The sequence below is a fragment of the Anabas testudineus genome, chromosome 22 (genome assembly GCF_900324465.2).
Source record: "Anabas testudineus chromosome 22, fAnaTes1.2, whole genome shotgun sequence".
Taxonomy (NCBI): domain Eukaryota; kingdom Metazoa; phylum Chordata; class Actinopteri; order Anabantiformes; family Anabantidae; genus Anabas; species Anabas testudineus.
Window position 1 is genome coordinate 18,788,187 of NC_046630.1, and position 17,053 is coordinate 18,805,239.

The following is a 17,053-nucleotide window of genomic DNA, read 5'->3' on the forward strand; positions in this document are numbered from 1 at the left end:
ATCATAGTTCAGATTGTGGAGTTGAAGTAGAGATGTTTCATCTTACTCTTGGTAAGACACAAGCATGAAACAACCACCAGAAAAAGAAAAAAAGAGCGCACCTGCTGCAGATGCTTCCAAGTGTTGTTCTGCTTTAATTCCTAATAGTCAACAACCGGCTGGTACACTTCCAGACAAGACAACAGACAAAGTATTTACAGTGAATCTCCATGTACAGACAACCAGTCCATGTACAATATTTACACTGCTGAGTCAGTTTTCCAGCTTCTGAGCTAACTGTGAGGTTACATTTGGATTTTCACATACACACTAGTATCCTATATTATTTGCTCATCTAAACATCACATCCTGGCAACATAAGCCTGAAATATCACTCATCTTGGTTTTCAATGGGTTTTGGATGAGTTCCAAATACACTGATACTTGGTAACGTCAAAAATAAAATGAAATGAAATTAAACTAAATCAATGAGTGGGCTCTTTTTGTTTAAGCCAAATAAAACAAATACAGAGTAAGATACCATTGTGCATGTAAACATAGTCAGGGGCAAAGAAGAGAAAATGAGGAAGTCTAATCTGAATAAACATGAAAAACTAAGATGATTGTTGTTCTTATGTAATAGCTGCACAGGGGGAACTGGCCCCCAACCCAGGCTGTGTTAGGAAAACCACAATCAACCACGATAAACAAACCACCCCCACACTCCACTTACATTATATACAAACCATAATGTCATTCACATATACATTTACATGTTAAGGTCATAGAGCAAATACCTATATACACTGTGTCAGTTATATACTTCTTAATTCTTTAACATTAGTTTCTAAATCATCTCTAAAGCTCTCGTAAAATTTTTGCTGGATGCTTCAAGTATAAGTTAATTCACTGCTGTTAGGGAAAAAGCTCAAATCTGCAGAAATGGAGACAAGTAACTGTCCAGGCAACCTCAGAGTCCGTTTAGGAAATCCTACAGTGAATGACTGTAGGTAACAAGATCTCCTTAGCACACAAATTACAAACTGAGCTCACAGTTGAGGGAACAGTTAGACTTGTAACAGAGTGTGCTAGGCTCTAAAACACCTGGTGTGACTTGAAATCAAAGGCACACTGACGCTGGGCAAACAGAGCCACAAGCATTGTTGCTTCGGAGCAGAGTGTCACACTGTCAACTAGTGCCTTCCATTTTGGTGAGGCATTAGATCACAGCATGACACTATAGAAAGAACATTTATTATATAAATCTTTTTTAAAAAGTCAGATCTTCTCCAGCTTTGGCATAATAACAGTATGAGATATTTACACAATGTGCTACTGAGCTAAGAACTAATTTGTTGTGGAAAATCTGGTGTGCAGTAGAAAACTTGATGTCATGTTCAGTATCCAAAGGTGCAAGGGTGGATCTAGAGGGAGGCATCCCAACCAACCCCACTCTGTTTGTTCAGTTACTGAAGCTGTGATTGAAAATAAAATGACAAATGTGTCCATTAACTGTTCAAATCACTGAAACAAACAAGACCGCAGGAGATAAAGAGGAAATGGATTGACAGAATTTTAAAATGTTTTAAACATCTAAATAAAGGCCTTCACCCATGGGCGACTGGTTTTAGTATTGTATGTGTGTTTCAGAATGTGAGCTGCCATCATGGTCAATAGTAGAATAAAACTAAATTACCTGCTAAACCCATCTACCCTAGAATTTTCTAGATCCACCACTGCAACGGTGACCTGAAACTAAATACTACGATTAAATATTCAAATATGTGATAGTGTCACCTGTTGTCCAATCACCACCAACTGGATACACGTGAACTGTAATCCTGAGATAAATCGGAAATAAATGTTCTACAATACCAGCTATTGGTGGATTTGCACCCGCTGGAGAGGTGCTTTGCTGGAGGTATTTAACTTGCAAAGCTTACATCTGTACCTTCAACACTTTGGGCTGAAGGAACACTTTTTACTGAAATGAAAAAAAAGAAAGTAATCTGAGCACACATAGAGTTGCTGTTAAAGTTGAAGCTCTGAGGTTTTCCCACTGCCAGCAGCCAGCAGCACTTTTATAAAGTGACTCTGATATAGAAATAAAAGAAAAGTGACAGAATATGAATAAACAAATGTCGAGTGTAATTGAAAAACATGCTTATCTGAGGTAGTGACAAACACGTGTAATTCTTAATAAAAACAATCCAGTGATTTCATAATTCCTTGTTATGAATAACATTTGAAATTCAAGAGGAAACTTTTAAACATTGAATTTCAGGTGGTTAAATCATCTCTCAGCTCTTCACATTCATACTGTTAGCATCGATAGCTCGTAGCAGGTAAGATACTGTACACATAAAAAACATAAAAACCTTGTTACCTGTCAAAAAGAAAAAACGTGACGAAAGTGTCCCCTTAAAAAAAAGGGATCTTTTGGCTGCTGTAAATATGTTGCAGACATGTTTTCTCTGTACAATAACGAATAAGAAAGAAAACACAACATTGAAATACAGCTTTTAATGATACAGCTGAAGGTAAAAGACCTTTTGTTGTTAACCACAAAAACAATCAGATCAATAGTCCTTCCACAAGATCCTCTATCATCCTTTTCTTTATGTGGGCTTATTCCAAAACTGGACTCACCCAACCTGTTAAAAAACAGTGGCTCCCTTCTACTTTTCAATCCAACGATGGTTTCTATTTTAACTGTGGTGTCCCTGTCTGATGTGAACTTCTCTGTGTCTCTTCTGTCCAATCAAACAAAGACATCTTCTTATTTGGCAACTCTTTGCTCCTGGGCCCCCTAATTAAACAAACAAGATGTTACTGTCTCTGCTCCTGGTCGGTGAAGCAATAGGTTTGTCCCGCCTCATGGCAAAGAAACAATGCTGTTGGAGCGTCTCACTGTCAATCACAGTCTTCTGAGAAAAAAAGTACACTTAGTCCCGCCCTGTGGCAAAGAAAATGTGTTACTGGTTATTTGTCTCTGTTGCAAAACATCAATCAATCAAACCATGGTGTTAGTCCTGCCCTCTGTGGTCCATCAAACAATACTGTCATGCAACAGAGGCTCAAAGTCCTCATCGTTGGGGGCGGGAGGGCTCTCCTCATCGCTGCCGGGGAGGGGTGTATTGATGTGGACGCCAGCCAGCGAAGACATTGACTCTTTGCTGTCTGGGAGGGGCTTGTCATTAAGGGATAGCTGGGAGGAAGAGGACGAACACGAGGGTTTCTCTGGAATGAAGAGAGCAACGAGGAAGGCGACGACCACGGTACATGCACCCAAAAGGAAGGGTGGGCCGGGGATGAGTGCTCGCTAACAAAGACAGAAAAAGAGATTTTATGATGAAAAGGTAGAAAAAACAGCAGCACTGATGCTTTACAGATCATGTTAACATGAATACATGTTTAAGAAGACAACAGTACCTCAGTGGGACTGTGCAGAGGCAGAGGGTCAATGTTGTAATCACTCTGGATGGGCTCCATGGTGTCGAGCTCGACATTGAAGAGGAAGAAGATAAATCCATAGAGAGCTGGACCAAGACCATTACACAGACCTCGGATCCCTGTGATCATCCCCTGAACCACACCTGCAAGTGGAGGTGACATGTCATGTAACTGCTGATGAAGTGACTACTGCTTGTGCTAATACAGTATCGTAGGAGAGCTTTAAGCAGTCCTTCACTGGTCTAATGTTCACAATTGAATTAAAAATAACATAAAACACAAAGCAGAATGAAGAAACCAACCAAGGCTCATTGCTTCTACTTGTCTTCATATGTTGTACATCTATTCCCTGAATATGAATTAGTTTTCTTTTTGTCAGAAACCCAGAGTGAGTAACTCCTGAACTTCATTTCTTCATTTCTCTTCATAAGCCCTAATGAATATAGCTACATGTACTAAGGAGTACTTAACACAATCCATCAGTGCACCTAAAAATGCAACCTTGAACAGCCTGGATGCAAAACACTGTGACATGACAGTGAAGGTCAATCAATCCCTGCCCATCTTGTCTACACTTGTAAGAACAGAACAGCAGATCTGGTCTCAAAGACAGCTTCACCAATTTCAGTTTGTCTGGTGAGACTGATCAGACTGTTAACTGATCACAGCTGAGCCTCTAGACATACACAGTGCATACATAGATGTGGTATATATGGTGTATCTCACAACCATACTATACAAAGTTATTCATTCAAATCAGACTTTACTGTCTCCTTTAACAATATAGACAATAGGGACAGTGCCTGTAGCCCATAGCACCAGTAGCACCAGCTGCACACAGAGATGGAGAAAAAAAAAAAAAAACATTTTGGGCACAGAACTGTGTCTACGTTTGGGAACTGGCACTATTTAAACACTGGCACTATTTAAACACTGATTTTATTTTTACTTGATCTGCTCTGTCAAACTATTTGACTTAGGTGAGTTTTAATAGTATTGCTATGTTACACTGTAAGGCTAATGCTATAAATTGCATTGTATAAGATTATACTGTATGTCAGTAAGAGGCAGACAGTGCTGTAGTGGTTAACACTGTCACCTCACAGTAAGAAGGACCTTGGTTTGAATCTAGAATAAGCCAGGTGCCTTTCTGTGTGGAGTTTTCAAATTTTCCCAATATGTCTGAAACCTAAATCGTTAAGATTAATTAAACTGTTAAACATTAATCTTAAACATGAGTGCTCAGCAAAGCAGGTGAACCCTCCCTACCGTAAGATGCATTGATTTCCTGAAACAGAGAAGAGAGGACATGAGAAGGGGGAATATCTTTATCACCTTGTTTATCAGAATCAGCACACTGTGAAACCAGTGCAGAGACAGCGGGGAAGGTGATGGAGGACATTGCAGCTACAGCACCAGCTGCCCACATCATCCTGTGAACGCACACACACACGCACACACACATTTAATTAAGCATGTATTCATTTTGTATTTATTGTACTGATCAATCAAATAAACACATAAATTGATGAAAAAGCTGAACAGCAACTGACTGTTTGAAACCTCCCTCTTCTGAGGGATTATTCAGTCATATCAATAGTCATTAAGAACCCCTTTGAGATCCATTTATGGTTCACTTTTTAATCCAAGTGAGCTAGAAAAATTAGAAGTGTTCCAGAGACGTTTTAGCTAAATTTGCTAGGTAGCTCATTAGCTACAGCAGATAATAACTTTGTTTTAAGATTTTGGTTATCTGGAAGTTGAGTCATGGCAACATTTCACTTCTCATCCAAGTACCGTATTTTCCGCACTATAAGGCGCACCTCATTATAAGGCGCATAGAATAGACACTACAGTAGAGGCTGGGGTTACGTTATGCAACATTAGATGGAGCTGCGCTAAAGGGAATGTAAACAAAACAGATAGGTTGGTCAAACTTTATTAATAGATTACAAACCAGCGTTCTGACAACTCCGTTCACTCCCAAAATGATGTTGATGATGTGCTCTGGCCGTGTCATGCCTTTCAGTTCAAGTGATAAATGAATAACAATAAGTTTTTGTATTATAGTATTGTTCTTAAAATTTGTCAGAGTGAGAGTTGTGTATATTAGTTGATCTTTGTTAGTATAATTAGTTGCAGAGTGAGCGCTCTTTCCACTCTCTGTTCAATAGAACAGCTTTGACGTATTTTCTCCGTCTGTAAATTAAGCTAGTTTAGTTTCCACAGTAAAACGAACTGGTTCATGTTTATACTGAGTGTGATTTATATGTTTGTGCCTTGGAAAGCATTTGTCTTTGTAAGTATTAACGTGTTTATTGTATTAGAAGTATGTTAGTTGTTACCTGTTACATGTGAGAAATTACGTGTGCGTGTTATTGTAATTAGCTTCCTTCAAGTCAAGCTAGTGTGTGCGAGCGTAACATACCAAATGTGTAACAATGTGTATTATTTGTTAATTTAGTTTCTTTCTGTTTCTTTCAGTTACATAAAGAAAAGATAGAAAAAAGTGTAGTAATGTAATTTTAAATTCTCTCCCTGCTGGTCTATTACCGTGTTCTACTGCGTGACTGATTGCCTCTAGTTTAAACTCTGCGTCGTAAGAGTGTCTTTTAATCGGAGCCATTTTGGGGTCTTTGCACAAACACACAAATGGAAATGAAACGGCACGCTTCGCGCAGTCCTATATCCCAGCATGCACCACACACTTCTTCTATGAGGGAAAATGGAGTGGGCGGCTGCTTACCGTAGTTGCGAGACCTGTTGCGGCTCAATATTGATCCATATATAAGGCGCACAGGATTATAAGGCGCACTGTCGGCTTTTGAGAAAATTGAAGGCTTTTAGGTGCGCCTTATAGTGCGGATAATACAGAAGCTTTTTCAGTCTGAGGAAAGTTGATTAAAGCATCACAAATGTATCCTCCGGGGTGGTTTTGTTTCTCACTTGACCTAAATAAGCTCATTAAATGGACTCATTAAGACTGTTATAGAGTGCTCTAGGGATGACATATTTTTGTAGGCGACAAAGCAGTTAAGGTGGACTAGTGAGTAGCTCAATCTCAGTGTTCACTGTGATGATGTTTAGTATTCCTGACAACCTCTGTAGTCTCATTTAGTCTCTTTAGTAGCCACAACTTTAAAGTCAACAATCCTAAAATATCAGAAGTGGGGTATTCACTCATAGTAATTAAATAAAAGGCTCTTGATCTGTTAACCACAGAACTACTCTACCATTCATAAACATGAGTCAATAAAAACGTAAAGTTGTAGCAACAGTAATTATGGGAAATGTGGCTGTAACCCATTTTTTTTGTTATGATAATAATAAAGAATCACATAGGAAACACATAGATCTCACCATGGCTCTGATCCAAGGCCATACCAGGCCAGCTGAAGGATTTGAAAGCCCAAACCCAATAGAACAGTGTTTTTAGTACCCAGAGTCCTCATAAGGAGAGTGAGGAAGAGAGTCTGAGAAAAGAAATGGAGGAAACACTTTTTTATTATTAAGTAAAAGTTACAGTAGCACTAGTGTGAGTATAATTGTGTTGTTCCAATTTAACTGTTTAACTGTACACTTTGATGTCTATGTGTATGCATCTCAAACAACTAACAGCTTCAGAAAGACTACAATAGTGCTTGTAGTAAGTGATGTCTAAAGACATGTAATGTCTGTAATGTGGCTGGCAAACAGGCAAAATGTAAACAGATTTAATGGCACTTGAAATTACAAGTGTATCTGAGCTTATGCGTACATAAATACAAAATACTTTGTATTTGTGCTCGTGTTACCTGTGCTACAATGGACAGAATGCCCACTGCGCCAATAAAAACAGCAATGGTTGTGGAGGAGAAATGGATGATCTAGAAAAATGAAAGACAGAAATTATTTTAATTCTATTTAGTTATTGTTATTTTGTTCTTAGCCCGACAGTCAGATTAGCTTTTAGTTTGGAGCAATAATTAGAGCAAAACCAATGGAAAACAGTTGGGCATTGTGAGACATTACTTGACCAGTTACTACAAAAGATTTAGTAAGGACAGCTTAGAAACAGTTTGCTGATTTGTGTTTAGCTAACTACCTGAGCGCTTTCCAATGCTGAAGTATACAGGTGTCCAAGTGATTTGAGGCATATGATCTGTAGGTCAGCTTTGTCCTCAGTAGTCAAATGTTTTTTGTTTTATGTTATCAGTACATCGTACTTGTTATGCGATATCACATGTCTAAGCAAAGCTGTTTTGTGGTTGAGCTAAGGATCATGGGCCTGTAGCACAAAGATCAAAACAACAAACAAAGTCTGAACTTAACACAGCATTCTGAGAAATTTTTTTCAGTTCCCGAGTAGCTCATTAGAGTCAGTTCATTCAATTCTGAAATTCTTCTCTCTGAAATAAGTGCACGCATGGCAATACTACAATCCACCATGGCAATGCATGGACAAAGAGCATACAAAGTGCTCTGACATACACTGTTGACTGTGGGACCTTTTATAGACAGGCACGTGACTTTCCAAAGAATACAGAAAAACTGAATTTCCCACAGGTGGACTCCAATCAGTTAGTCGGAATATAGTGAACTGATGTGCGAAGTCAGCTTGAGATGGCAAAATCTGATACTTAGAAAGATACAGTAGCAACATGTGTTAGTATACTATACGCTAGTGTAGGACCACTGGCGGATCAACACACACTGTCTCAGGTAGAGGAAGAAGCTGGAGTACTGTCCGGCCTCCGGCAGGTAAGACAGGAACACAGTGACACAGATCAGTAAGACTGCGGAGTCCTGACCCACCTTCCTCAGAGACTGAAGGAAAGAGAGACAGACAGAGAGACAGGAAATACAACAACAGCGTTGTCAGATGATCAGTTAGCCTTAAATGAACACTTGGGAGTCAAAGTGACTGTGTGCTGTGAAATGCATCTGACACATATCCACTATACAATTTTATATTGCTAGCATGACAGTGAAGAGCTTCCATATTTTAATCCTACAGCTTTGTTAAATTATTTAAATAATGTTACTGTGTTGAGGAACACTGAGGTGCCTTCGCCCATGTCTCCACTCTACATACTGTATCCAAAAACTGAGAAGAGAATCAAATCATCTCAGAAAAAGATCATGCAACTACAAAACAAAACAAATCAGTCTGCTATAAGTTAGATATTATGCTATATGCCATTTGTTACTGACAGAAAAGGGATCGGCCTGCTCCCAGGATATGGGTGCCCCCCAGGTGTTGAGCCTCATCTTGTCAGGCAGAGATTCAGGCACAGCCAACAGGATGAAGCAAATGTCGGCCAGAGCAATCAGTGTGGCCACCAGAACCACCAGGTTGTCCCCATACCAGACTGACAAGAATGCCCCGATGGCAGGACTCGTCACCAGGCTGGCTGCAAAAGTAGCCGACACCTGGAGAGGAGCAAAAGTGAGAGGAGCAAGAGACAAAGTGAGAGAAAGAAAAGCTTCCTTCAAGAGCCAGCTCTTTCTCTGTAGTTGATATGTTCCACTAAATATCATGAAACCAGTAAACCAGTTGATCAAATCACCCAGAGCAGTGCAGGTGTAGCTGTCACTAAAAAGGCTAAATTTAGAGTCAAGTCTACAGCCATGCTAGCAGCCCTGTAAGGCTGTTCTTATGAACAGCGAACATTAGCATGCTAACAGGGTATGACAAGGCTAATGAGCAGGTGTAATGCACCAATAAAACCACAACCACCATCTTAGTTTCATGCATTAGCATACCAACATTTGCTTGCTAGCTGTTACTGGGTTAAAAGACCAGGCCTGGTGGTGCCAAACCAAAGCTTGTTCAAATATAGGAGCTGTGTGCTAAACATAAATCATCAAGCTAAAGCCAAACTTCTATTCAGTCAACATTGTATTGCTCATCTTTTAGCTTTTATGTGATAACTTCTTCCTTCAGAAGTCTTTACTGACTTTGTTTCAGACTGTGAAACAAACTCAGACGGACTTACTGAGGTGAAAGAGCTGGGCAAGGTAGAAAACTCGAAAAGGAGTCAAACATAACCAATATTTCCAAAGTGTCCTGTATAAAGACTAAATGCATGTTATTATAATGATTCAAACAAACAGAAAAATGGCAGCAAGCACAGTTTTCCTTACCATAAAAAGTCTTAGGTGTTTTTGCAGAGCACCTTAAGATGAATGAATGTACAAATGCATTTAAGTGACATTACAGAATAAATGTAAGAATAACTGACAATTCTAAGCAGAAAAAAGAAGGTGATGTTTGTTCTCAAAGGGGAAAAGTACACTGGCTACAGGAAGGATCTGCCAATCACCAATCAGTGTTTGGACAAAGAAATATAATGGTGATTGGTATTTGACAGCTGATAGAATATTCCTCTGTACTGTCAACTTGGGATAGATAAGTTAAACCTCAACAAAGAATAAATAAAGTATAAACTTTTATCTCAGGGAATATTTCTTGTGGACTCGTGGACTACAGTTTTTAAGTGCTTCTTAAGTGCTATCATTTTGGAAGGAACTAAACATGAAGCTGCTCGTCTCTTAGATATTTTCCAGTTCTGAGTTTATGTCTGTTCTCTGATCAAGCTGACGTGTTGGTTTCTCTGAGGACACAGAGTCAGTGTCAGTCATTCAACACCACCATCAACTCATCTGTCTGATATATGAGATCATTGTGACTTTTATGTCATTGCCTGTGAGTCCTTTTAGAGGCTTTACAGATGCCCTCAAGAGAGTATTCACCCTTCCAGTTCTTCTCATGCACACACATGACACCGGAGATCACTAGCAAAACTAAATCAGTATTCAGTATATTAAGATTGAAATGTTTTCTTTAAATTTAGAGACAACATTGTCCAAGAAGAGTACTTACCAGACCATAGGCTGTACTCCTCTCTCTTTCATCTGTCACATCGGCAACATAGGCGAAGATGACAGAGAAGGTGACAGAGAAAGCTCCAGACATGGAGATCATGGCGAAGTACCACCTGCAGAATGAGCACACGAAAGAAAAACTTTCAACGGTTTCTCACCTTCAGATAAGAAAAAAAAAAGAAACTACTCTAACTCGCAGCTTCAACTATGGATTAATTTTTCTGAATATATAATTTTAATATATTAAAATAATATATTATTTTTTCTTATATATATATATATATATTCTCCTAAATATTGATCATTTGGCTTATTATTGACCCATTAGTGCATAATAATTACTGTATAACAGAACAATGGAAAACCTGAGCTAATTGTTTTATGTATTCATGTTAAGTTCATAAACTAATATGAGGAATATTAGAATCACTCCAAACATATCATTCAGTTTTTTTCAGGTTTCATTTCCTCAGTGCCTGTATTAACTGATGTTGTAGCAACATGTAACAGTGAGTCATACCAAGGGCTGAGTCTCATCAGAGGGATTGGAGCACAGGTAAAGAAGACGGTGACCAGCAGGAAGGTGCGCCTGCCCCACACATCCGACAATGCACCAATCAGCGGAGCAGACATGAATGACAGCAGACCCTTGATCGGAAGAGGCAGAGTTAGTGACAAACGATCCTTGCTAATCTAATGAAAGTATCTGCAACAGTGAGCAAAAAGTGTAGCAACAAGTTGTATTTCTACTACCATTACTTTTTAATTCATCTTTAAAACACTGTGTTGTAGTCAGGCTTAATATGGCTCAGCTTGCAATACTCATTTAATAATGCTAGAATAAGTTTATTACCTTCACACCCTGAATGAGTCCGTTCATCAGGAAGGTGTGCTGTGGAAATGTTTCATTTAAAACCTACAAAAAAGTCACAACACTAACATTAATAAAAGTGACTTTTGCATTCACCAAAGCAAACTTTTGTATATCACTATCTAAAACATTCACACATTCAAAATGGATCCAAAGCAACCGTGGTACCACCCCCCACGAACAGCACCTAAATCACCTAAACTAAAATCTGACCAAATATTTAGCACCTGTTTTCAGTACTTGACTGCTTTGCAGATTGTTGACTTTGATGCAGACACCTACCTTCTGCAGATACTTGATGTAGACAACATTGGTTTTTCTTTACCAGGGAAATAATTCTTGTGCCCTCAACTGCTGTTTTCTGTGGTCCCTTGACCCTTTTGTTGATTCTGAGTCTAAAACTAAAGCTGACATGCTACACTAATTCTCTATAATGACTCAGCTTGCATGACATGACCAACCTTAAATTTCTATTGAATCTTATTGTGCAGCCTTCTTCACATGGGTTGACTAAGACATGGTGGATACCTAGTCTGCATTACTCTGTATGTGACACAAACATGAGACCCCCACCATACAGTGCTACTCACAGTAAGCATTGGTGTGGTGAGTAAACCCCAGGCGAAGAACTCCAGGAAGATCACCACAACTGCGTGATACACACTGGGTCTGCCGATGCCCTGCTGGGGCTGAAACACATACACACATTTGATCATTACTATTAGATTTTAATAAGGTTGATTTTGCAGATTGTTCTCTTCTAGACACTCAAGGAGTCCATGTCTCTGCTGCAGATTTGTTCCTTGCTGGTTCAATACTACTACAATACAAAATCACTGGAGTGCTCCTTTAATTTCAAGTGTTACGTTTTTAACTTGTGGCGATGCAGTTGAAAGCACTAAGTATCTTTAAAACTGTTCCTGATGGTGGGCTCTGACATGTAAGATTTTGCGGGTCTTTACTAAAAGTATTTCCACACAAAGTTACTTACAAGATATTTGCACAAAACCAAGCAAAGTCCTTGTGTTTCTGAAATGTAATTCCATGTAAAAAAAAAAAGTTGTCTCTTCCAAAATTTCGTAGTCAGAAGTTAAGGTTTAACCAGTGAAATCCACGTCTATGTAATGATGTCACGAGATCGCGGGAGAGACAACAGCATGAGTTGGTCATCACTTGTCAACCTACCTGGTACACACTGTATTTATCGAAATATTTGAGCCATCACCACAGGTTGAGGACACAGTTACAATAAAAGCTGTCACATAAAGGCGAATGACAGGAACAGTAACGAGTCTTCTTCACACTCTTTTACACCACAGATTTTGCGTTCCTGCAAACAAATAAAAACATTGTGATGCTTGCTCAAACACACTGGAAGTTTCTCAAAGTAACTCTATCCTAAGTAGCCGACTGTGTCAACTCAAAACTTTTTTCTTTTGTCATGAAGTATGAACCCTGACACTGCTAGACGGTCGATCAGTGCTGACCAATGTGAAAACGACTCAAACCTTGTGTGTATTGTTTATGAGAAAAAAAAAGTATAATCACAAAGTTCTTCTAGTAATTACTAGGAACTGCAATTTTGACCTGCTATGTAACAGATTTCAATGTCAGAGAACCCACGTTGCAAAAAAGTAACATAAATATCCTCAATTTGCATTAAACACATTTCAAACTAAAAGATTTTAATTTAAGTCATCATAACCAAACAAATGAATATAAAAATATACAGGTTCTAGTCTTTGCCTTTGCATGATTACATCATTTCATTATGCACAAGCAGGCTAACTGTCCATAAAAGAGCAGATTATGAAATGAACTCTTTTCTAACACAGATGGGCATTTTGGCTGACCAAAGTAAAGTGACTATTGAAATAAAGCACAACAAGATTCTCAGCCTACTGACATGGATAAATAGGATTTTACAAGAATAATGAATTATTTCTAGTATTACTTTGAATAATAACATGTTCTACTAACACAGATTTACAGAACTTAGATAAAAAGCCATTCTCTGCTGCTCTTCTTGACTAATATTTTTAATGTCAATGGATGGGAGTTTGTGTGATATTATGGGAGAGCTGATCAGTTTTGTTGAGTCGCTGATACATTTGTTATTCTTTGCTCTACTGCTGCAGAATTTTATTCACCTAAAATGGTAAAAAAAAGTCAACTGGTTAAACAGCAGAAAAAACAAACATAGCTCTTTGGTTACAGCACCTCCAATGTTTCTTCTTTTCTTTCTTTTATATTATTGTCTTAAATATCATTCAGTTTTCTACTGTTTGTAGGACTAACCAGGGCATCTGGACTCATCTTCTTTAGGAAACTGTGTTGATTGGTTTTAATTAGGGATGTAATGGTCCTCCAAATCCACAGTTTAGTTCAGACTTCTATTTTCTTTAGCTACAGTTTGGTTCAATCCTCTATTTTTATTTTGTTGTTGGGGTTGAGGGCTTTTTAAAACAAGGATGGCCTAGACTCTACTGTCACTGGACACTTCACAAAATGGATGCCTTATATCAAAAGCCAAAGAGGTCACAATTCATTTCCTTTTCATCTCTGCTGTTCTGCATGCTTGTGGTTCTGGACACAAGATGTAGACCATTTTATCTATGGAACCACTACAGTAGTCCAAACCACAGAAGAAGTGTAGTATTATGGATGATATTTTAACTTGGTTGGCTGACTACCTTTATCTCGATTAAAGTATCTCAACAACTATTGGATGGATATCCATGATATTTTGACCAGAGATCGATAGTAACCACAGAATGTATTCTACTGACAATAGTTATCTTCTGAACTTTCTTCTAAAAATGTACTCATATCCAGTTAGGTTTTCCAAAGGCTTCAGATTGTGCCTGTAGTCAGTGGTAGATTCTGAGGCATGTTTAGCATTATTACCTTGATGTAGAGTCCATCCTCTTGACAGCTTTATTTTTCACATTTTTTTCACAGATGGTGTGATGTCTACAATTCCAGAATTTGATCTTATGTTGTGAAATCCATTTTTTCCTCCACCCTTCTAACATTTCTTTTGCCACAACTTGCCACAGAAAAGATCAACCCCCATTCTTAACAGCTGGCTAAGGTGTCCTTTTTATTTATGAAGTGACGCTCTGTTCTTTCTCCAAACATCCCTTTGGTAAATATGGCCAAAATTTTAAACTTCAGCAGTCCCCAGCACTTCTTTTTAAATGCATCAGGCTTGTGTAGATGTTTTGTTGCACACGTCAGACATTGGGGTTTGTGGTGAGGAAACAGAGTTTACTTCTGTAGACTATTCAATTCATCATTTCACGGTGGAAAAGTGCACCGAGCTGGTGTTTTGATGCCTTCCTAGACAGTATTTCTAATATTTTTCTTGATCTTCCAGATCTCATCTTGGCCTCTACGGGCCCTGTTCGATATGACGAGTCATAGTATTTTAAAGCTGCAGCAACTGGCGTTGGCTGACATTTCCTGAAGACAACTGCTGACATGCCTCAGGCCTAAAAAGCTAATTAAGTCAGAGAAAAACAATCTGAGATTTCATAACTCTAAACAAAAATGGAAATGAACTGAAAGCCTTGCATTCATATAAATGATTATATAAAATACCAACACAAAGCCATTTTACTATCACAGAAACCAAATCTAAGAGCACAATTTCACAGAGCAAAGGTTGGAGGCAGGAAATGTCTGGCATTTTTCATTGATAATTTGACATAAATGATCCCTAAATTATTAAAATTGTGGCAGATTAATATTTAGTTAAACAAGTGAGCAACTGATTGTTTCAACTCTACCTGAATATATTAAGAATCCGAGAAGACTGTTGAATTTAGTTATGCTTTTTTGTACTTACATCTTTGTAAAAAAATAAATCTTATCCACCTCCTTTGGTGTTTTATACTGTTTGTGGGACAGTGATGATTTTTTTCTTTCAATTAACACATTCATTGTTGTCTATAAAATGTCAGAAATTATATATATATATATATATATATAAAAAAAGCCAAACCATTATTTGCTCAAATGTCTTGGTGCAGTCCAAATCCCAAAACTATAGAGTTTGCAATGATATAAAAGAATAGAAAAACCACACTATAACCCTACTAGACCATTGTAATCTATGTGACAGCTCACGTGTGATATATTGAATAATGGATTATATTCCTGTTAGAGAGTAATAACCAGATATGCTGTTGTTCTAGTGGTCTTAAAATGGTGCACATGTCTGAAAAATGTTTTCATGCAGGATGTTAAAATGGACGCTGACAGAGCCATGGAGGCTGTGGAGCGTTCAATCTGCAGTCTCCTCCTGCCCTCGGTGGATGTCTGGCAGAGAGCTGTTATGTAACAGATAATGGATCCATCCAGACCACATCAGCATCATCATCATCATCAGCAGCAGCAGCAGCAGCAGCAGCCTGTGAGCCTCTCTAAAAGCTGCTCTGCACTCCTCTGTCCACACAACGAGCCATTTTGGACCTGATCTGCTTTTGTTCCTTCATTTTTCTTTTTTTTCTTTTTTTTATCCTCCATCTGGAACATTTTTGCATTTGTACTTCACTACAGTGTCGTGCTCAAAAGCATTCAAACCTGCTCGAAATAATAAACAGGGGACATTTAGTGCTAATAGGAGCAGTTTGTCGTCCTTGCTGTGTTTCTTTTACTTGATATTACTGAGAATAACAGAACTGTCCGTTTTAAAGGCGCCGCTGACGTCACGTCTTTAAGGGAGCTGTTATGTCATCAGCTCCTCACATGTTTCACATCAAGCTAAACCTTAGATATTTAGTCTACTAACTAAACTGTGTGTGGTTTAACTGCGTTCACGCTGAATGTACCACATTTGAATGTCGTTAAATCTCCTGGCTTCATGCAGGACAAACAACAGGTTGAACACAACACATTAAAAGGCCAGTAAAATGGCGGGACGTGCACCCACCGCTGCTCCGTCCTTCATGATGATCTTCTTGACCAGAACCACCCGGCCGCTGCTCGCCGGGGGCTCCGCCGCCATCTCCTCACACTTGCCGCGGGTCACGAAGCATCCATGCCGCGTGGATATCCGCGGTTCTCCGGGTGCTTCCAGGATGTCTCCTTCTTTAGCCCCGAAGAGGCTAAACTACAAGATAATAACGAAATTTAAGCGGCGGGATTCAGTCCAGCACGTCCGGTCAGGTCGGCTCGGAGGTTCGCAGCTGAGGAGAGGAGACACGGTCAAGTCCGACGGAACCAGGAGAACACTTCCGGTCTGGCTTCTTTTCAAAACAAGTGCGCACTTTCACCAAGCACTACTTTCAATAATATAACATAGATTCATCTAATAGAGAATATATGCTGCTAAATATGACTGGAACTGTCATGCTTTCTTTTTATTGATGATCCTTATTTAAAAATCAACCTTTTGAGTTGGTTTCTACAGTGAAACTGTGCATTTTATCTGAATATGCTGCAGCTACAACACCTTTGGGGTTTGCAGAAAACAGATACGGGTCCCACAACACCAATCTTTTATGCTATGAGAGAAAAGTCACTTAGAATAGGCCTACTTTAATCATTTTATAATTAATCAGTTATTAATTGACCTGTGAAAGCACACTATCATTCTAAATTAGGCCACTTGATAGTAAGAGATTTAATGCTTGATGCAAAAAGACATAACTTACCTTTAAATTCCAAACTACTTAGCCTAATAAACAAATGAAGCATACTGTGCTTGTGGCCCACATGAACAGATCATAGTAGACTTTTCACATGATTACTGTACAGATTAAAGTGGTAAGGTACCACAGACCTAGTACCTTAAAAGTTTATTCACTTTTCAATTTAGGTGCACCGTGATGTTAATTAATATGCATTACAAGAGCATGGTTTATACGGTTTATTTAA

The 17,053-nt window shown here is 38.7% G+C and overlaps 1 protein-coding gene across 1 annotated transcript; it reads right to left on the reverse strand.

Annotated features, from left to right (window-relative positions):
* Positions 1-2,487: 2,487 nt before the first annotated feature.
* On the reverse strand, positions 2,488-16,386 carry LOC113148200 (hippocampus abundant transcript 1 protein). The gene is made up of 12 exons (XM_026339785.1): positions 16,107-16,386; positions 11,761-11,859; positions 11,153-11,215; positions 10,820-10,947; positions 10,298-10,412; positions 8,626-8,844; positions 8,125-8,238; positions 7,227-7,298; positions 6,793-6,905; positions 4,768-4,865; positions 3,412-3,575; positions 2,488-3,301 (listed from the first exon to the last, which is right to left on the reverse strand). Exons 1-12 carry the CDS (start codon positions 16,179-16,181, stop codon positions 3,029-3,031), a joined length of 1,533 nt encoding a protein of 510 aa, XP_026195570.1. The 5' UTR covers positions 16,182-16,386; the 3' UTR covers positions 2,488-3,028.
* Between the last annotated feature and the right edge of the window lie 667 nt (positions 16,387-17,053).